Genomic DNA, 21805 nt, shown 5'->3' on the forward strand with positions numbered 1-21805 from the left:
CAATGAACATTTGTTTCTGTTCTACCTCATGACTTTATCAAAACAATGAAAGAATGATGGATACTGGAAAAATGGAATAATGACTGAAGGTAGGTAGCAGACAGGTGACAAGACTGGAATAATGACTGAAGGTATAGCAGACAGGTGACAAGACTGGAATAATGACTGAAGGTAGGCAGCAGACAGGTGACAAGACTGGAATAATGACTGAAGGTAGGTAGCAGACAGGTGACAAGACTGGAATAATGACTGAAGGTAGGTAGCAGACAGGTGACAAGACTGGAATAATGACTGAAGGTAGGTAGCACAGACAGGTGACAAGACTGGAATAATGACTGAAGGTAGGTAGCAGACAGGTGACAAGACTGGAATAATGACTGAAGGTAGGTAGCAGACAGGTGACAAGACTGGAATAATGACTGAAGGTAGGTAGCAGACAGGTGACAAGACTGGAATAATGACTGAAGGTAGGTAGCAGACAGGTGACAAGACTGGAATAATGACTGAAGGTAGGTAGCAGACAGGTGACAAGACTGGAATAATGACTGAAGTAGGTAGCAGACAGGTGACAAGACTGGAATAATGACTGAAGGTAGGTAGCAGACAGGTGACAAGACAGAATGACTGAAGGGTGACAAGACTGGAATAATGACTGAAGGTAGGTAGCAGACAGGTGACAAGACTGGAATAATGACTGAAGGTAGGTAGCAGACAGGTGACAAGACTGGAATATTGACTGAAGGTAGGTAGCAGACAGGTGACAAGACTGGAATAATGACTGAAGGTAGGTAGCAGACAGGTGACAAGACTGGAATAATGACTGAAGGTAGGTAGCAGACAGGTGACAAGACTGGAATAACTATTGGTGTAATGTAGCTGTAGCAAACATACAAGAAGATGTCAGAACAATGCAATGCCTTTCCTTCGCCATTTACTGCCCATTAACAATATTCAATATGAATATTATGGTCTCAGAAGGTCCAGTACTTTGAAGTTCCCCAGCAGACAACCACATATATTTCCAGGAACTATCAGACTTCTTGAGATTGATTCGCCTGAATACAAAGACATTTATGGACTGGAAAAACTAATAACACACACACACACACACACACATTATTATTATTACACATTACATGTTGGATGATGTAGACCATCTAATGCAGACACACTAAAGAGTCACATTGCGATAACCGTCTCAATCGCCCAGAAGTGATATTTGCAGTATGGTACCGTAGCTCAGTGGGTCTGGGATTCTTTCTCCTTGTGTATCAGTACTTTATGGCAAGGTTCTCATTAGTTTTTCGGTAGTTCCTTAACACAACAGTTTTACTGCTTTGCCATGTTATCTGTTTCAGATTTGCTGCTACAACGGATGGCGCAGGCAGAAGTCTTGTTTGAGAAAACCACCATCTACCACACAGTGAGGAAAGAACTGAAGAAACACAAACATGTGACGATGAGCGGAACAGCTGGGGGAGGGAAGACCGCCATTGCTCTGGTGTTAGGGAAGCAGTATAACGACAACGGCTTTAAAGTGTTTTTTGTTACTGATGTTTGCAAAATCAATCTGCGCGGCTGTTTAGATGCAGAGGAAAAAGGTTGTTTTATATTTCATGACATCTTCAAAACGGTCGATTTAGCAAGGGACAAACCACAGGTTGACCGCATTTTACGTGAACTGGAACAAGAGCTGAAAATGTGTAAAACCAGACCTGGAGACAAAAGGGAAGTTTATGCAATATTAACTGCAAACACAAATAGAGGTGAAATATCGCACTTTGGGGAAACATTTTTTAGTGGTTCTTCTTTTATTGACTTCACACTGTTGTCTCGTCAGTACTCGCCTGAGGAGAAGAAGGAAATATTTAACAAACATCGTAAATCATCACAATCAGGTGATCTTCAGGACCTCGACGTAGACGCCATTTGTAGTTTTGAACAATCTGTTTTAGGCTTTCCTCAAACATGCAAACTATTTTTTGCGTGTCAAAGTTTTCGAAAGCATCGTGAAAAGTTTTTCAGTGAACCTTTCTGTTATCTGAGAGAAGAACTGGAAACAATTCTCCCCGAATGAATGACGAGTCAGGTGCTCTCATCCTGATGTTTCTGTGTAAAGACACACTGAACCTAAGAGAAGTGGAGATGCCATCTGGCAACCAGGACCTAGAAAGCATGTTTACATTGATTAAAGATGTTGTACGTATTTCCTCACGAACAATTAGCAAAATCAATCAGACATTTCTCGGGTACGTTTTTCACAAAGGGAGACATACCAGGCTTTGCTCATCCTTCCATCTACGATGCCTGTGCGTGTGCCTTATTCACTCTCAACCCATCCCTCGTCTTGGAATATTGTCATATGAAGTTCCTTCGTGATCATGTGCGTCTTGACCAACATCTGGAGACTTCTACTGTGGACAAGAATCAACCTATAATCCACGTATCAGATGTCTACACTGCCATGATCGATAAAAGACGCGGTAGGGCATTTAATATATACATATTTATATATATAGTTTCATCATGGCTGAATAAAAAAAACAACTCAAAGCGCAGAACAAAAAACAACAAATTTGAACAAACTCATCCTAACATGAAAACTGATCTCTTCCACAGTTTGCCGGCCCCATGCTGTAAAAGGTGTAGTGCTGTTACAGTGAGAATGTAGCATGCTTTTTGTAAGTTTTTATATCTTTGGCTTTGTTTTATCAACCAGCTTCGGACAGTCATTCAGGGGAGGAGCTGCCAAACGAAGGAGTCTGCAATGATGGTGTCATGAGCAGAGGTAGAGTCATAACATCAGCCTAGTTGGCAATGCATATTTCAACCTTATTTTCCTGTAAAAATTTAAACTGTGGTTTCCGTCGATCGCCGTTTCACATATTTTTTGTCACTAATGCATCAAATAGAGGAATCCGCAAGTCTGCCCAAACCGTCTAGCAAGTTAAGTTAATATGTTAAGAAAGCACTATTGAGGCCTTGATTCTGTTAATCTATCTCAAGCTAATGTGAGCTAATGTAAAATATTGTTGAAGTCATCCCTCTTCGTACAGGGTTTAGGCTTTTTATAATCACTTTGAACCTTTATGCATAGATCTAAACATAATATAAACGCGAAACAAAAAAAAATCAAAACACTTTTCTCTAATATGTAAATGTTAGCCTACAATGTTGGAGAAACAGATATCAGCTTATATGTTTTGCTTATTCGTCAGATTGGCTGGACAAACAGGTGATGAGGACAAAAAAAGTGTTTGTTAAAACTGGCATCTACGATAGAGTGAAGGAGAAGTTGGAGACTGAGGGACATGTGACAATGAGTGGTGCAGCAGGTGGAGGCAAGACCGCCATTGCTCTGATGTTAGGGAAACATTATGAAGAGGAGCAAGGCTTTCGGCAGGTCCATGTTGCTGATGTTTCAAAGTTCAAGCTGGATGTCTACACACGTGAACTTCGTGACAGGAGCGTGTGTTTCATATTTCATGACATATTTAGGATCATAGAGCGTTCAAGAGACATAGCTGTTCTCAAAAGTGTTTTACGTCAATTGAGAGACTGTAAGAAAAAGACACAAGAACAAAAACTGTACATCATATTTACGGCTAATACATACGGCGACCAAGGTGAGATATCACAGCTTGGGGATGAAGGGTCATATTTCTTTAGTGGTCCATTGTTCCTTGATTTCAACAAGATTTCTTATCAGTACAAATCTAAAGAGAAGAAACTCATCTTTGACAAACTTTGCAAAGGTTTTGACACAACTGTCGATGTGGAAAAGATTTGTGGATTTGACCAATCCATCCTTGGCTTTCCCCAAACATGCAAACTTTTTGTTTGGTTCAAAAAATTTCAAAACCAACCTGTAAAATTCTTTCAAAGTCCTTTTCACTATCTAAAAGAAGAAATGAATTCAATTCTTGAATTTGGGGATGATCAGTCTGCTGCTCTTATCCTGATGTTTTTGTGTGATGGTCCGCTGAACTTGCACCAAGTTGAACTCCCATCTGACAACAAGGATCTCGAGGATCAGTTCAATACCATGAAAAGCGTGGTGGAATTTACAACGAGGACAGCAGTAGCCGTGGCAGTCAGGCAGTTTCGTGGTAGCTTCTTCACAAAAGGAGATATAACGTCATTTGCCCATCCTACCATCTATGATGCCTGCGCCGTCGCCTTATACACGGACCACCAGGCATTGGTGCTGAAACATGCCAGTATCCGGTTCCTTTGTAAGCATGTGTACACGAAAGAAACAGAACATAAGCCCTCTGAGACTATGGTCTCTGTACCTAAAGCCTATATCAATGAACTAAAAGAGAGGTTGTTTAAATTAGGAAAACAACATCCCAACTATACAGACCTCAAGTCATTGATTATAAAATGATCTGGCAATATCTGTTATCCAGTGAATGGATCTGCACCACTGACAATATAACCATTTCATGACAAATACTGTATAGCGTATATTTCCATGTATCCAGAAGAGAATACTTGTAGAAGAATGTCATGCTTCATAGTGTTATGTATTATTCATTACTGCCAGATAAATGGACAATCGCCAAAGTCCCTATTGTGACCCTGTATCAACAGACAAAGTAAACGAGCAGGACACATCTTCAAGAAACAAAGTCCCAAAACATTTAAAGCAGATTTTATCTTACCAAGTTTTTACTTATAGAATACATGTTCTTTTAATGCTTTGTTAATTTTGTCTTAATCGTCTACATCTCAATGGATGCTGTAAATCCACCCATGCAAGTAGCAAAGGCTCTGTGGGTCTCCATGGTCCCTAGCATGGTGATCTACCTTCAATTGTTGGCAATCTATAGCCTGTTTTAATATTGTATTGTTGCGTGTATAATTATTGTAATATGCTAGTTTTACGTCTGAATCTGTGATAGTAGTGTTATTTACTGACCATCGACGACAGACTTCCTAATCATGTCCAGTATTTCAATTTCCCTTGGCCATGGCAGTCGGACAGTTCCGTGATAGCTTCTTCACAAAAGAACTGAAAAAACAGGGTGTCCGAATTAAAAGAAGAAAATCCCAACTGTACAGAACTGAAGACATTGATTGGAAAATAACCTGACAATATCTGTAACTCAAGGAATGACACTTGTAAACCTGTCTTCATCAGTCTGATACAGTTATCTGTTTATGTTGACTTCCTAAAGCTGTAGAAGGTGCAAGATGAAATATGAAGTCTAGACATGGCGATTAAAGATTTTTCATTTTAAGCATATGGTTTCCCCATAAGTATGTGTACTCATCGAAGTGTAGGAAGCGAAAATGAAACAGTTGCCACGGGACACACGGTTTCAAATACTAACAGTGAATAGATCTGCATGAATGGCAATATAACCATTCCAAGACAAATATTGTACAGCGCCTATTTCCATGCATCCAGAAGAGAATACTTGCTCCATGTTTGGTTTTATTGTTCATTACTGTCAGATACCAATGGAATGGACAGCCATCATAAACACTGTATTGACCATGCAGCGTAAACGAGCTGAACAAACTTGAAAGAAAATATTTGTCATATTGTCATACTGATCATGTTTCGTTTGAAATACCTTAAAACTCAGACTACCACAGAGAGACACAGTGATTTTCTCAACCTGGGTGACGACTGAAGAGGTATACACTTTTTATGGATATACAACTTCTTTCTTGAAGTGGATGCAACGTTAGTAGATCCTAACATTGTTATCAGGCAAATGATGTACAACATATGCACAAGGAGAAATATATACATTGCGGGTATTTGAGTTTATACAATAGAAGAGGTTGATGTGTGTTGACTTGAAGCTTGTTGTGATATGAAATGATTGAAGCCAGTGGACAAAGGGTGGGTTATTCTTGTTTAGGCTTGATGAGTTGATCGTAAGCTGTAGGGATGTAATGACCTTGATCTCTGTTGATTTTCGGGCTGAGTCGTTTGAAGTTGATTGCCTCTAAGAGTTTTCTTGTCCTGTAATCTGACTTGTTGGCTTCTAGAATGCTGATGTTGTTCCAAAGGATAATATGGTTTGGGTGTGGTCGGAAATGGCTGATTGGAGTCTGTTTTCTTTGCAGATGTTTGATGTTGCTTGATTCGCAGGTTCACGGGGCGGGACGTTTCTCCTATGTATGAGTCACCTGAAGGTTCTTCTTGTCTTCGAGTTCTGTACAATTCAGCATATCCTACAAGCCAACGGTAAACCGGCTACAAGAAACAAAGAAGACCTTCAGGCGTTGTCTACCAAGAAGTTGCATATCCATAAAAAGTGTTCCTCTTCATCATACCAGCTTCTAAATGCCACTTAAGGACTAGCCAAGTTGACCAGGAACCAGTAACACATAGTTGTTATCGTATACATATCACGTGACCCTTTCTGGTGGCACCTCTGCGCAAAGTGAGTGAGGTAGATGGATTTGTCAAATCGTCTTGCAGATTAGTCGCAAACATTGTACAAGCAACAGAGCCATGTCCATAACCACAAGGTAGGTTTACGATTCTGACTGTACATGTGCAGGTGTTTACGCGATGATGATAACAGGTGATGAAAGGAGAGGTGTCAACTGTCTACCTGAATACACACACACGGGACAAGTGGCAGAAAGTAACTGCATCCGATATTTTGTCCCTGATAAATCAAATTTCAAAATGTGCTATACATGGTTGTCATGGCACCGTAATCAACTAACTTTTGAGCAATAGTTGTATGGGTCTCCTTGAACCTTTGGTTGAGACAGCAAGGGTGATGGTACCTCACTATTTAGAAATCAAAGGATGGACGTTCAGGAATGGTGACTGTCTTCCTTCTTGTCGTATAGCCTTGTGTAGGCTTTCATTTTCCACTTGATTCGTTATGCATAGATTTAGATATGAAACACATGAAGTGGTTTTACTGGTCTCCATGATCCTAGTTCTTGCTGGTCAACCAGTGGAATTAGTTTTTGCTATTTGGTGATGTCTGAACAATAACGGGTCATTCATATACATGAAGCTTCAGTAAAACTTCTAAAACAAATGACTTTTGTCAGTGTGAACAGAAATTCCTGTCCACATGCATTTACAACAGATCGGCACGTATGGGATCGCACTTGGTGCCCATAGAGATGTGTACCTTTTGCGGAAATGTCTGACCCAATGATAGTATAATAGTACGCGAGTTTTGTCAATGGAGAAATCCATCATTAGACACTATTCTTCTGAGTAAACATTGGGTGGTCAAAGTTCTTTGACAAATAGTGCTGAATCTCTAAAGATCGATATGATATGTAACTGTATCTATAATCTACGCGATATGTAACTTAATGTTGTTTCCTTCTTGCCGTAATGTCTGACACCCAGATATTACGTGAGAGTTGTCAATGAAGAAGTCTTCTATTTGACCTATCATTTTGTCAGTAAACATCAGATGACCTTAGTTCTTGATCAAATAATGACATGTCACTGTATCTATGATCCACACGTGAAGTTTCATCTTTGAGTTTATCATTAGGTTTAGTGCTGTACAAAGTTGAAGGATGAATAAAATGTTTTGTAAAGTATTGACTTGGTACTTTGTAAGATTCCGAAATGTCCAGCAAAACCTTGGAGGTTTTTCTAATCCATAAGGTATTCATACTACTAGTTTCAAATAATTTCTGTGACTATCCAGAAGTTCTGTACTGCAACTTGCATTCTTTTGTGTTCTGCATTCTTAATTACCGAGAGAAATCTGTTCTAATCTGTAAACACTGTGCCACAAAACAATATTTCCTCATTCAGCTTACATCCAAGACACGCTATAAGCCACAAGGTAGTGACTTGTCAAATCATCGATCCCAACGACACCTTGTAAAACCCAAGACAAAAACCGTAATTTGTTTCAGTTTATCAACAAGTGACGAATGCGCCATCGTGTGGCACACCATAGGGTGATAACTAGGCAATATATCTGAGATATCATTTCTTAAAGTTCATGGTTGATAGCATGGTGAGTCTATCGTCTTAGTTTCTAAACATGCGTCCTATGTTTAACACTGGTGCGTCTGGTCTTGTTGATGATGATGTAAAGCAGATAGCATGGTGAGTCTATCATCTTAGTTTCTAAACACGAGTCCTACGTTTAACACTTGTACATCTGGTCTCGTGATAAATTGATGATGTAAAGCAGATAGCAAGGACAGATCAAGGGCGCCTTCTGGGATACTGTGACGTCAGTGGACTAACACCCTAAACCGGGGAAACACTGGAAATATACATGCAGACACAAAAACGTTCATGCACTCTCACCAAAAACTGCATTAAGAAAAACTTAACTATAACCTATGTATATACTCTGAACAGGTAAGTAACTTGAAATGTGAAACTACAGAAGCAAACACCAGTGTTTCTCATTCAATATGTGGCAAGAATACTTACGAAATTATACTGATAAACACAAAGTTGTGACAATCATCAAACACGTGCCATGATTGGTATTCACGCTTGTCATTCAGATATGAACAAAACCTTGATGGCGCCAAACAATCAAATGACACTTACCTGAATTAATTTAATCATAAAGGAAGAGGCAGACCTGATCGTGCTCACCGTTTACGTGCACATGACCTGTTGCAGGTAGGCAGAACAGAATATTTACTCCCAAACGTTGCACTGTCATCAGCAGTTTGTTATCCAATACCAGCAAGGACATAAAGAACATTATCGACGTCTCTCTGGAGACCATCAACTCCTCCCTCGGGCATACTTGACGAAGAGGAAAATATTTCTCATCAGTCTCCTTCATATATGTATTCCTTTTTTACAGTAAAAGCAATAAAAAGAAGCTAGATTTTTTTACATTTCTGTATAATTTTATAGCCCTAGATAGATTTAGGGCTGCGTGAGCACGATTCTCACAAAACGATCACTCTTCAGACAAAACCCGTCATCCAGGGGGTTAATATCATCAACACTGTCTGAAAGGCATCCAGGGGGTTAATATCAACACTATCTGAACGGCATCCAGGGGGTTAACATCAACATTGTCTGAACGGCATCCAGGGGGTAAATATCAACACTGTCTCAACGGAACCCAGGGGGTTAATATCAACACTGTCTCAACGGCATCCAGGGGGGTTAACATCAACACTGCCTGAAAGGCATCCAGGGGGTTAACATCAACACTGTTTGAACGGCATCCAGGGGGTTAACATCAACACTATTTGAACGGCATCCAGGGGGTTAGCATCAATACTGTCTGAACGGCATCCAGGGGGTTAATATCATCAACGTTATCTGAACGGCATCAAGGGGATTAATATCAACACTATCTGAACGGCATCCAGGGGGTCAATATTAACACACTTAACGGCACCCAGGGGGTTAATATCAACACTATCTGAACGGCATCCATGGGGTTAATACCATCATCACTATCTGAACGGCATCAAGAGGGTTAATATCATCAACGTTATCTGAACGGCATCCAGGGGATTTAATATCAACACTATCTGAATGGCATCCAGGGGATTAATATCATCAACACTATCTGAACGGTGTCCAGGGGGTTAACATCAACACTGTCAGAACCGCATCCATGGGGTTAACATCAACACTGTTTGAACGGCATCCAGGGAACTAACATCAACACTGTTTGAACGGCATCCAGGGGGTTAATATCAACACTATCTGAACGGCATCAAGGGGGTTAACATCAATATTGTCTGATCGGCATCCAGGGGGTTAATATCAACACTGTCTCAACGGAACCCAGGGGGTTAATATCAACACTGTCTCAACGGCATCCCGGGGGGTTAACATCAACACTGTCTGAAAGGCAGCCAGGGGGTTAACATCAACACTATTTGAACGGTATCCAGGGGGTTAGCATCAATACTGTCTGAACGGCATCCAGGGGGTTAATATCAACACTATCTGAACGGCATCCAGGGGGTTAACATCAACACTGTTTGAACGGCATCCAGGGGGTTAACAGCAACACTGTTTGAACGGCATCCAGGGGGTTAATATCAACACCATCTGAACGGCATCCAGGGAGTAAACATAAACACTGTCTGAACGGCATCTAGGGGATTAATATCAACACTGTGTGAACGGCATCCAGGGGGTTAACATCAACACTGTCTGAACGGCATCCAGGGGGTTAATATCAACACTGTCTCAACGGCATCCAGGGGGTTAATATCATCAACGTTATCTGAACGGCATCCAGGGGCTTAACATCAACACTGTCTGAACGGCATCCAGGGGGTTAATATCAACACTGTTTGAACGGCATCCAGGGGGTTAATATCAACACTGTTTGAACGGCATCCAGGGGGTTAATATCATGAACGTTATCTCAACGGCATCCAGGGGCTTAACATCAACACTGTCTGAACGGCATCCATGGGGTTAACATCAACACTGTCTGAACGGCATCCAGGGGGTTAATATCAACACTGTTTGAACGGCATCCAGGGAGTTAATATCAACACTGTTTGAACGGCATCCAGGGGGTTAATATCATCAACGTTATCTCAACGGCATCCAGGGGATTAATATCAACACTATCTGAACGGCATCCATGGGGTTAATACCCTCATCACTATCTGAACGGCATCCAGGGGGTTAATATCATCAACGTTATCTGAACGGCATCCAGGGGGTTTAATATCAACACCATCTGAACGACATCCAGAGGGTTAACATCAACATTGTCTGAACGGCATCCAGGGGATTAATATCAACACTATCTGAACGGCACCCAGGGGGTTAACATCAACACTGACTGAACGGCATCCAGGAGGTTAATATCAACACTGTCTGAACGGCATCCAGGGGGTTAATATCATCAACGTTATCTGAACGGTATCAAGGGGATTAATATCAACACTATCTGAACGGCATCCAGGGGGTCAATATTAACACACTTAACGGCACCCAGGGGGTTAATATCAACACTATCTGAACGGCATCCATGGGGTTAATACCATCATCACTATCTGAACGGCATCAAGAGGGTTAATATCATCAACGTTATCTGAACGGCATCCAGGGGTTTTAATATCAACACTATCTGAATGGCATCCAGGGGATTAATATCATCAACACTATCTGAAAGGACTCCAGGGGGGTTAACATCAACACTGTCAGAACGGCATCCATGGGGTTAATATCAACATTATTTGAACGGCATCCATGGGGTTAATATCATCAACGCTATTTGAACGGGTAACAAAGACCATCAGTCATTTGATTTTTAAATATGTGAAGAATTCAGGGATGTCTGTCTTGCAACTGAGTGTTAAACACGTGCGATGTAATGGGCGTTTCATGAAGACCTCACGTGATTTCTAAACACTGTCAAATAGGGCCGAATGGGTAGCTTTGTGGTTGAAGCGTTCGCTCGTGACGCCGAAAACCCGGGTTCAATTCCCCACATGAGTACAATGTTCGAAGCCCATTTCTGGTGTCCCCGGTCGTGATATTGCGGAAATATTGCTAAAAGCGGCGAAAAACTAAGCTAACCCCCTCACTATTAAATATAAAGGAAGGCTTACTTCGGCGTTTGTGTTTGCCTGCCCCCAAGACGATTTAAAGGTTACCCCAAGGTTATAGGCGAGGTTCCAGCATAATCATTGGCGACTTGACAGACACATGCCAATGATTACTAATTGTCTATTTTTCAAATTCAGTTCAACGGGTAAATATCCGATATTTATATTTACAACATACAGTACACGATGCCGCGAATGGCGAATTCTTCATGTGTCAAAAATGGCGAGATATACGATATACATAATTCTTACCGGTCATTTCAGCAATTGTGTTGTACCTAAATAACAGTATGTTAGATCAAGAAACAGAGAACTGAGGGAGATATTTGTTATTCTGGCATCCAGGGATTAATAAAGCTGAGATGATTTGGGTGATGATTGTTTTCAGTTTAATTTTATATACTGTGTGTTTAGTCACTGTAGAAGGGGGTGCATGTCCCTGTTGCACCAAAAGGGTTAAATCTCAGCAGTAATCAGCTACATATGTCCATTCTTCCTTTGTTAAACGACACCGACCACATGGTACTTGACTAACACTGTTTGTGTTGTCTGGCATGAAGCCAGCTTTGCGCCGCTCTCTGTCCTGTCTGGCTGAGAAGATGGCCGGCACCTCAGTGTATATCTGTGACGTCACCAGCAGTGTGACGTCACTGTCACTGTACAAATGGCGCCACGTCAGATGGGTGAACCTCGGCTCAGTCTGAGGTCACAGAGTGCAGCGACATGTAAACAAACAGTTTGTTGTTGTCGGTTTCGCGATATTCTCAGAACTCAGAACAAAATTAACACAGACTTATGTTAAGACGGGCGACGTTTATGTACAATCACTCACCATTCATGTTTACACTCACTTCACAATTTTCTTACCTGATCCTGCGAGGTTCCAAACACAACAAATGACAAAATGTCTGAAAATACACTCAACAAGTTTTATTTATATTCAGGAAGAAAAAAGGAAATCACGTGAATCGTGACACACGACAACATGGACGGCACACACCGTGTCAGTGTCAGTAACGACATGTGCACCATCACTGTCCACACCGACACCGACTTCAGTGTCCACCACGTGACTCCAGGAACTCCACCACTCGCTGATGTCCCTGGAGTCTCGCCCAGTAGACCGCTGTGTACCCGCCGTTGTCCCTTGCGTTGACGTCCACCAGGTTCCTGGACACGATCAGCTTCACAATCTCCAGGTCTCCACCATGACAGGCGTAGTGAAGGACGTTGTCATCGTTACTGTCCACCAGCGACACATCAGCCCCTCTACCCACCAGGAACTCCACCACATTTCTGTGTCCCCCCAGTGATGCCGCCATCACCGGTGTCTTGCTCCAGTATCCTCCTCTAGTGTTGATGTCCACGTGACCCGCTGACAGGATCCGCTTCACTGTCTCCAGGTCACCGTCCTCGCTGGCGGAGAAGAGGCGGCGGTCTGCTGGTGATGGAGTAGCTGCAACTCAAAGTAAACATCAGACATCTGTGTCACACATCTACAATGTCTTCATCATGTTGATACGTGACTCGGACATTGCTGCATCGTTTAAACAATTCCATCATGGCTGACAACAATACAACATGGCGGGAATGTCAACATGTGGTTTCTGGGATAAACGATGGTGTGTTTAATACAGAACTTTCTGTTAGACCCAGAAGTTGTAGCAATATCTTGTGTTCGGCTGGAGAGTGTTGATGTTTGTTGAACTTTACAAGTTGATAATGTCAGTACAACTGTTGTTTGGTGTTAGGGTTATAAGATATAACGTTGGTTTATGTCACAGTGTTTTGGTTGGTGTTTGACGCCACACTCAGCAGTATTCCAGCTGTCTGGTGGCGACCTCAGCTTAATTATCTGATTCAAGAATCCTCTGACCGACAACATGAACGTCGATCGACACCACTGAGCTTCCTGTCTGCTGGGTTTTCCACCTACCGTGGGAGTCTTGTGTTGTCACTGGCGCTGGTGGAACCGTCTTGCTCGGTGTCAGATCATCACTCACGTCGGTTGTCGAGGCTGAAACAGGGAAAATGTTGTTCAGAAAACTATACATAGCACATAAGCATTTCTACTGCTGGCTCAGTTTTCGCCTTTCCACATAATGTTTTGCCTTTCAGTATTATGTATGATTAAATTCTGAATACATATCTTATGAGAGAAGTATAAAATATATATCGTTCAATTTGACTGAGATAATTCTCCATCGAGACCGCATGTCTATGCAGGAAAAGAATAACACTACCAGTTTGAAATCCTTCCTTAAGTGGCAGTTTGAAATCCTGTGACCTCAAGTCAGACTCTCCACGGGTATATATACTCCACTCTGTTAAATGGACGGAGAATTAAGGACTGACGTCCCTGTCTGCTGGGTTTTCCCACCTACCCTGTAGATCAGAGTCTTGTGTCGTCACTGGCGCTGGTGGAACCGTGTTGTTCTGGGTCAGGCCAGTCGAGGCTGAAACAGGGAATAATATATTCAGAATATTATACATAGCACATAAGCATTATTACTACTACTGGCCTCAGTTTTCGCCTTCCACAATGTTTTGCCTTTCAATATTATGTGTGGATAAATTCGAAATACATCTATTATAGCAGAAGTATTAAATGTATTTGGTTTGCTTTGATCGAGATACCTGTTCATCAAGACCCCGTGTCTCTGCAGGAGAGAAAAAGAACATTTCCTACATATATTTTTACAGTTTGATTCAGTAAGTGTAATAAGCTTTGCACTGACTGTGTCCCAGCAGCTGAGATGCTCCTCTTTGTTGAAATGTAGTAACTGAATGGATTGTTATGCTGTTTTGAAATATAAACATGACCAGTGTAACTAAAGGATCTGTTTGCCCTCAGGGTTAGGTTAGGGTTAGGCTAGTGTCAAGCAAATTCTACGGGTACTTTAAGTATAAACATATTTTCATTATTACACTGAAAGAAAACAATAGATAAACAAACAAAAACATCTGCACTTATACCTAATTATAATTCCTCTTTCTGGAATGACCACCTTTTTTAGTTTGAATTCATTAACCGTAACTGGAATTTCAAAAATGCCTTTCCTTGATGTCCCCACCATAGTTGTATATTTTTGTACATGGCATTTTAGGCAATTCCATAAATTCTAATGTGAAGCAGATTTAAAGTTTAGTGTTCAATGGAGGGTACACTCTCCCATCACATTGGGCACAAATTTGAAACTAAACAAAATTTGAATCGTTGTCGACAAAAAATCACAGATATCTGACGAAAGAAATATTCATAAATACAACTTAAGCATCACATATTGATACAAAATGCAAAAAATAGTTACTACATAGTGAAACAACAGCAAACGACACGAACCACTGATAATGCGGTTTCGCCTTTTGACTTCCTGTTTATGCAACACAGTTTAAATTTAGTGTCAGGCAAACGTTGTCCATGTCGCTGTCCGAGTGATTAACATTCTCCGTCTGTTTCAATATTAGAAATAACGAGAATAAAGCGTACTTGCCCTTCCATAATTTATTGGGTTTTTTCAAAATGTTGCAGAAATGCATGTGTTCCACATTTAAGGTTTCATTGTTAAAAAAACAACTTTACAGGTCTTAATTGTAAACCGATTTTAACTGATAAGTTTCACCGTGTGCTATGTAGCGGGGTGTATTTCAATGCAATGCAACTATTCATTGACGCAGAATAAAAAGAAATGAAATACAGTGTATATTAAATATTTGACTGGAAAGGTTTAAAACATTCTCATAAAGTCTTCCGTGACAGAGGTAAGTGCAATCAGGTCAAAGCATAACGCTAAGAAAGAGCACATTATTTGATCAAATATAACAAGTCTATCAGGTGAAACGCTGCGTTGTTATGTTTACCCAGACCTTCCATCGTCCCCCGCAGGTGACAAGCTAAACACAGGTCTGGTGTAAACATTGTGTGAAGCAAGCACTTGGTTCCTACAACATTCATACAGCTTTACAGCAGACGTACAATGTACATTTACACTATTTCATCAAATTTCCTGAATCAGTTAAAAAGTAGAAACTGAGAAACTTACCCACCAGTAACGTCCTAACACGAGCGACTCGTCTCACTGCTAGCTATGAAATGCCTTGACTGGCGACACCACGACCGCAAAGCTGCCAGCTATGACGTCATTGTGACGTGTCAGATTAAGAGCATGGCAACGTTTGGCGCTCGACTGCTTGTACTTATCAACAACTCTATATGGAAATATTTCTAATCGTCCCAAGTTAGCCCTCCAGTTTTATCAGATGAAAGCAGCATATTACAACACATTTCGTGTTACCTGTGGCATGTCATGGACGACAATTGTATTATAAGCATATCGGATGCTTCCCTGGAAAGATTTCCTTCCGTTCCCCCAACCCTAAACCTAACCTAAGTTATGGACAGTCATTTTTGTGATTTCTAAAGTAATTGTTGTGTTAGGTTTTGCTAATAATTTTAGTATATATTAATTAATAAATATTATTCGGGATGGGGGATAGGGAGGAACTGTTACCGCCTCCTTAGATTGTAGTCATTCACCGATTGTTTGAATCACAAAACTCCCAATATTTGTTTACAAAAGTATATATGCCCCCTTTGAAAACACGTCATATGTGGGTATCATTAGACGTCAGATGCTTAGATGTAAATAGCTGCGATCATTCTGTGAACGTACTTACATTGAGCTTATAATGAAAGACAAACTGTGTTTTTCTGAGCCTGTTGTGCTAAGTGTAGACAGGTATTCCTCAATTCAGTCTAAGTGTGAAATAGATACAGTATATTTATGTTCAGACACAGTGTCCATAAGTCGTAAGCCTATTCAGAATACCATATGGGAGTATGGGAGACCATTGTATGTATCTGGAAAGTTGGGGGTCAATCAATCGGGTATTATAGTTTGGGGCTATGAAAGTTGGGAGATTGCAACCAATTGCGTGTGCCTGTCAGGTTAGCTGTATTTCCTTGATATTCAACTGGTGTGAGCATTATAATATTATGTCATGTTGTAGTTAAAATATGTGAATGAATTGTTTATATAGTCGAGCACCTATGTGTCGAACACTGATAACCCGATATCTCTGATGTGTCGATATAACATCTCGGTCCCGGCAAAATCCTTCATAGTTTATCATTATTCAAGCTCTTTTAACTTGTTACGGAGGTCTCGATATTTCGGATATCTTGATATAATTTCATGGTCCCCACAAGCAAAATTACCCTTGTAACTTGATATTAATAAGAAACTCGGTATTCACCTACCTTTCAAGGGCAAGTATCCCTCTGAACTGAGGTTGTTTCTACATGTTTACACACGGTGCGGCATAAATCAAAGAGATGCGTTAGTGTAAACTAATTAGGGCAATTTGAGTTGAAGGTGTCACTTGATTAATTGGGATTAATTAAGAATGAATTAATTAGGGAAGTACTCACCGTTACGACTTAACACAACTGATAACGGATTATAGTTTCCAATCAAAAGATACTGAGATTTCAATGAGGGGATTGTGCAATCACGTGACTAGCATGTGATTGTTGAGTTGTTTCTAAATTGCGGACAGAGAAATAGGGATTAGGAGTCAATGACAGCGACAGTGACATTGATAGTGACGAACCAGCCCCACCCTTGCCAACCCTTCTCCAAGCCACCGAGACCCTGGGTGCGGTCACAAGATTTGTGGATTCGAGAGATGGAGGGCGACTGTTACAAGCACATGTAATCGACAATGATTATCTACTATCGCTTTCATGCAACCACCAAATACATTGAGATTTAATGGCATTTCACCTTAAAATATGAAACCTTATCTCAGATTCAATATATTTCTTGTCATTAGTGAGGTTAGTAATACGATGGAATTGTAATCTATACGACATCATTTTTTTTAATAATGTAACTAAGATAGTGTATTCATTAAGAAATACAGTTCGAAGAGCAAACTGAATTTCTTTTCTAAGCTGCTAAATTATATACTTTCTAAGGATAATTACGATTAATTTAAGGCAGAAAACAAACGACGGTGTCGGTGACCTAAATTAAGAATCCTCGCACAGGGCTAACTGGCGCGCTGTTCTATTGATGTGTCTGCCCCTCTACGTTAAGGCGAACGTTACCACAAAAAACAAATGATAACAGTTTGATGACGGTTTACGTTCGGATTAAATATCTTCTCTTGATTATTTCTATTACATCTGTCATTAACGTAAACCATATGGGGCAATATGAACGTTGCATTTCTACTACCAGCGTAAGTTTAGATCAGTACATCCAGAGGAAGTTGAGTAGTCAAGCAACATTCCACAATTGCATTGTGGGAATGTAAACATTACGAACGTTAACGCGTCGCTGAAAACTTGTGAGTTTGTGGCACATTTTAACCGTTGTAAAACATAAACGTAATGTTTCCACCAGTGATGTTAGCTGCGTGAAGCAAGTGCAAACCAAGAAAGGGGAAGCAACGGAGTACGAGGCGATGACAACTGACATGCATCGTGACGTCGCTTACATTGTGACGTAATGTAAAATGGTTCGATTACGAGGGGGCACACTAGAAAGGCGCAGTGAAAGGATAACGTCATTCAATTGTTACGTCATCGAAAAACTATACCTTCATTGTTTGATAATGTATTTTTTTTTCGATTGTTCTAACCACTAAGCATCTTAGAATGTCTGATAATGTATTTGTTTTTCGATTGTTCTAACCGCTAGGCATCTTAGAATGTAATATAATAATCAGTCAGCAGATCACGTGTCATGTATTGTGGTAGTGTTATGTATTAAATGCCCTTCCAAGCCCTACGTTGTCCCCTTTTGACATACCCAATAAACTCTATGCAGGTCATGCACCATTGGCATATCCTGTTAACCTTTTGTTCAGATGCCCAATTCAGTCTCCGCTGAGATACACAATAACCTCTATGTACACATACCCAATAAAATATATATCCAATCAACACTATCTTACATTACCAATAAACAATGTGCTTGAGCAAATAACCCAATGTTGACATGTTATGTTAATCCTGTGTTGACATGTCCTGTAATGACAGCCTGTGTGTTCACACATTTTATTGGTCAAAAGCATTTGAAATAAGAGTAGTTTAACACTGTCATATTCGGAAATGAAAGGTCTCCACTAAAAATACAGAAAGTTTACCTCCAACATATTGTTTCAAAGCAGAAGACAAAACTTAGTACGTATGCAGTATGACTGTAAAAAACATTGGCTAAATTCAAACGAAATAATCAAGATAATATTCTCATATCTTCCGGTTGGAATGTCAAGAGGGAACGTTAATTAAGCGACTAATCTTTACTAAATCTCTCACCTGCTGTAGTTCCAGGATACGTGGTGGTTCTGGCATCACGCAGGTCAGCTACTGTCTGGTTCACTTGCAGCTGTAATACACGGATGTCTTCGGTCAACCTTCCACGTAGTTTTCCGAGACTTTTCCTGTATGTATCTCTTTCCTGTTCAACACTTCTCAACCTTTGTGCCAGTGCCTTGATTTCTATCTTTGAGTTTTGTACTTTTTTTTTCAAACTTTGAACCTCCTCGAGAACATGCCCGCTGATCATGTTCCCGATGTAATCTTCATTCATGATGTCGGTAATGGCTTGTTTGACGAGGGGCTTTATTATGGCAGGGACGAAAGTTCTGGTCAGTTCTTCTTTTAGTGACGACTCCAAGTCTTTAAAGCGGTCAAACATTTTACCCTCAAGATTACCAACTGTACCTTTCCAAGCGTTGATATCCATTTCCACCTCTCTCAGCCGTTTAGACAAGGTCCCACGCTTGCGAACAGCCAGCACGTCACTGACAGCAGTCAGCACAAGAATGAGGAATACCAGTGTTGATAGCTCCATTGTTCAATCAAACTGTACAGCACGCAGCTTGGTAGACGACTGCCTCGCCGCCGGGCAAACGGCTTTAATATAGCCCGACTCAAGTGTTTGGTACAATGCCAGCTCGGGGAACCACACGCTACACCAGTAGTGTGCGTACACGTGGAGTGATAGCAACCGACATGGCGGATAACTACATGAGATGGATATGCAGTGCCATGTACCTAGCAAGAACAACACTGCTCGGTGTATTGTCACTGTTAACGTAACGTCACATATATTGTAACACTTGCTACAGTTGGTATTACACTGTCTCAGGGAAATACAGATTCTAGTACCTTTGTTGAGTTGAGTGGACAGAAGGGTACACAGAGTGTATTGATAGCTTTCGGTCGTGGGAGTCGTGATAATCTTCACTTATCAGAGGGGTGCACACATTCCAAGGCCTAGGGTAACAATTGTACGACTTTCAATCTTGAGGAAGCGGCGATAGGTGAGTGAGTTAGAGGGGTGACTATGTGTACTGGTGACTAGGTGCCTGGCTATGTGTACTGGCGATTAGGTGCCCGACTATGTGTACTGGCGACTAGGTGCCTGACTATGTGTACTGGCGATTAGGTGCCTGACTATGTGTACTGGCGATTAGGTGCCTCACTATGTGTACTGGCGATTAGGTGCCTGGCTATGTGTACTGGCGATTAGGAGCCTGACTATGTGTACTGGCGATTAGATGCCTGACTATGTGTACTGGTGACTAGATGCCTGACTATGTGTACAGGCAATTAGGTGCCTCACCATCTGTAGTGGCGATTACGTGCCTCACTATGTATACTGGCGATTAGGTGCCTGGCTATGTGTACCCGCGATTAGGTTCCTGATTATGTGTACTGGCGATTAGGTGCCTGACTGTGTGTACTGGCGATTAGGTGCCTGACTATGTGTACTGGCGATTAGATGCCTCACTGTGTGTTCTGGCGATTAGGTGCCTGGATATGTGTACTGGCGATTAGGTGCCTGACTATGTGTACTGGCGATTAGGTGCCTAACTATGTGTATGGGGATTAGGTGCCTGACTATGTGTACTGGGGACTAGGTGCCTGACTATGCCTACTGGCGATTAGGTGCCTGACTATGTGTACTGGCGATTAGGTGCCTGACTATGTGTACTGATGATGAGGTGCCTGACTATGTATCCTGGTGATTAGGTGCCTGGCTGTATGTACTGGTGATTAGGTGCCTGACTATGTGTACTGGCGATTAGGTGCCTGGCTGTATGTCCTGGTGATTAGGTGCCAGACTATGTGTACTGGCGATTAGCTGCCTGACTATGTGTACTGGCGGTTAGGTGCCTGGCTGTATGTACTGGCGATTAGATGCCTGACTATCTGTACTGGCGATTAGGTGCCTTACTATGTGTACTGACGACTAGGTGCCTGACTATACGTACTGTCGATTAGGTGCCTGGATATGTGTACTGGCGATTAGGTTCCTGACTATGTGTACTTGCGATTAGGTCCCTTACTATGTGTAGTAGCGAATAAGTGCCTGACTATGTGTACTGCCGATTAGGTGCCTGACTATCTGTACCGGCGATTATGTGCCTAGCTATAAGTACCGGCGACTAGGAGCCTGACTATGTGTACTGGCGATTAGGTGCCTGACTATGTGTACTGGCGATTAGGTGTCTGAGTATGTGTACTGGTGATTAGGTGCCTTACTATGTGTACTAGCAACTAAGTGCCTGACTATGTGTACTGGTGATTAGGTGCCTGACTATGTGTACTGGCGATTAGGTGTCTGACTATGTGTACTGGTGATTAGGTGCCTTACTATGTGTACTAGCAACTAAGTGCCTGACTATGTGTACTGGCGATTAGGTGTCTGACTATGTGTACTAGAGACTAAATGCCTGACTATGTGTACTGGCGATTAGGTGCTTGACTATGTGTACTGGTGATTAGGTGCCAGACTATGTGTACTGGCGATTAGGTGCCTGACTATGTGTACTGGCGGTTAGGTGCCTGGCTGTATGTACTGGTGATTAGGAGCCTGACTATGTGTACTGGCAATTAGGTGCCTGACTATGTGTACTAGCGACTAAGTGCCTGACTATGTGTACTGGCGATTAGGTGCCTGACTATCTGTACTGGCGATTAGGTGCCTTACTATGTGTACTGACGACTAGGTGCCTGACTATACGTACTGGCGATTAGGTGCCTGGATATGTGTACTGGCGATTAGGTTCCTGACTATGTGTACTTGCGATTAGGTGCCTTACTATGTGTAGTAGCGAATAAGTGCCTGACTATGTGTACTGCCGATTAGGTGCCTGACTATCTGTACCGGCGATTATGTGCCTAGCTATAAGTACCGGCGACTAGGAGCCTGACTATGTGTACTGGCGATTAGGTGCCTGACTATGTGTACTGGCGATT

General features: G+C 41.5%; 2 protein-coding genes across 6 annotated transcripts; one reads left to right on the top strand and one right to left on the bottom strand.

Moving 5' to 3' along the window:
• The first annotated feature begins 72 nt into the window (after window positions 1-72).
• LOC124257263 lies at window positions 73-4504 on the top strand. Of its 4 annotated transcripts, none has more exons than XM_046691279.1 (4): window positions 73-89; window positions 1359-2483; window positions 2720-2788; window positions 3219-4504. In XM_046691279.1, exons 2-4 carry the CDS (start codon window positions 2195-2197, stop codon window positions 4388-4390), a joined length of 1530 nt encoding a protein of 509 aa, XP_046547235.1. In that variant the 5' UTR covers window positions 73-89; window positions 1359-2194; the 3' UTR covers window positions 4391-4504. The 4 variants fall into 4 exon arrangements, with proteins under 4 accessions (XP_046547235.1, XP_046547236.1, XP_046547232.1 ...); XM_046691280.1 differs by lacking the exon at window positions 73-89 and adding an exon at window positions 789-826 and having other exon boundaries at window positions 1359-2480; XM_046691276.1 differs by lacking the exon at window positions 73-89 and adding an exon at window positions 790-826.
• Window positions 4505-12441: 7937 nt separating this feature from the next.
• LOC124257266 (ankyrin repeat domain-containing protein 2-like) lies at window positions 12442-19427 on the bottom strand. Of its 2 annotated transcripts, XM_046691285.1 has the most exons (4): window positions 18854-19424; window positions 13911-13982; window positions 13463-13543; window positions 12442-12982 (listed from the first exon to the last, which is right to left on the bottom strand). In XM_046691285.1, exons 1-4 carry the CDS (start codon window positions 19389-19391, stop codon window positions 12582-12584), a joined length of 1092 nt encoding a protein of 363 aa, XP_046547241.1. In that variant the 5' UTR covers window positions 19392-19424; the 3' UTR covers window positions 12442-12581. The 2 variants fall into 2 exon arrangements, with proteins under 2 accessions (XP_046547241.1, XP_046547242.1); XM_046691286.1 differs by lacking the exon at window positions 13911-13982 and having other exon boundaries at window positions 18854-19427.
• Between the last annotated feature and the right edge of the window lie 2378 nt (window positions 19428-21805).

The sequence above is a fragment of the Haliotis rubra genome, unplaced genomic scaffold, assembly GCF_003918875.1.
Source record: "Haliotis rubra isolate DU_JTF1 unplaced genomic scaffold, ASM391887v1 Scf655, whole genome shotgun sequence".
Classification (NCBI taxonomy): domain Eukaryota; kingdom Metazoa; phylum Mollusca; class Gastropoda; order Lepetellida; family Haliotidae; genus Haliotis; species Haliotis rubra.

Coding starts and splice junctions, on each gene's coding strand:
- LOC124257263 (XM_046691279.1), top strand. CDS start 2,195: ATGTTGTACGTATTTCCTCACGAACAATTAGCAAAATCAATCAGACAT. Junction 2,484..2,719: donor CATGATCGATAAAAGACGCG/GTAGGGCATTTA, acceptor TTTATCAACCAG/CTTCGGACAGTCATTCAGGG. Junction 2,789..3,218: donor TGATGGTGTCATGAGCAGAG/GTAGAGTCATAA, acceptor CTTATTCGTCAG/ATTGGCTGGACAAACAGGTG.
- LOC124257266 (XM_046691285.1), bottom strand. CDS start 19,391: ATGGAGCTATCAACACTGGTATTCCTCATTCTTGTGCTGACTGCTGTC. Junction 13,983..18,853: donor GTATCCTGGAACTACAGCAG/GTGAGAGATTTA, acceptor TCCCTGTTTCAG/CCTCGACTGGCCTGACCCAG. Junction 12,983..13,462: donor GACAACACAAGACTCCCACG/GTAGGTGGAAAA, acceptor TTTGAGTTGCAG/CTACTCCATCACCAGCAGAC.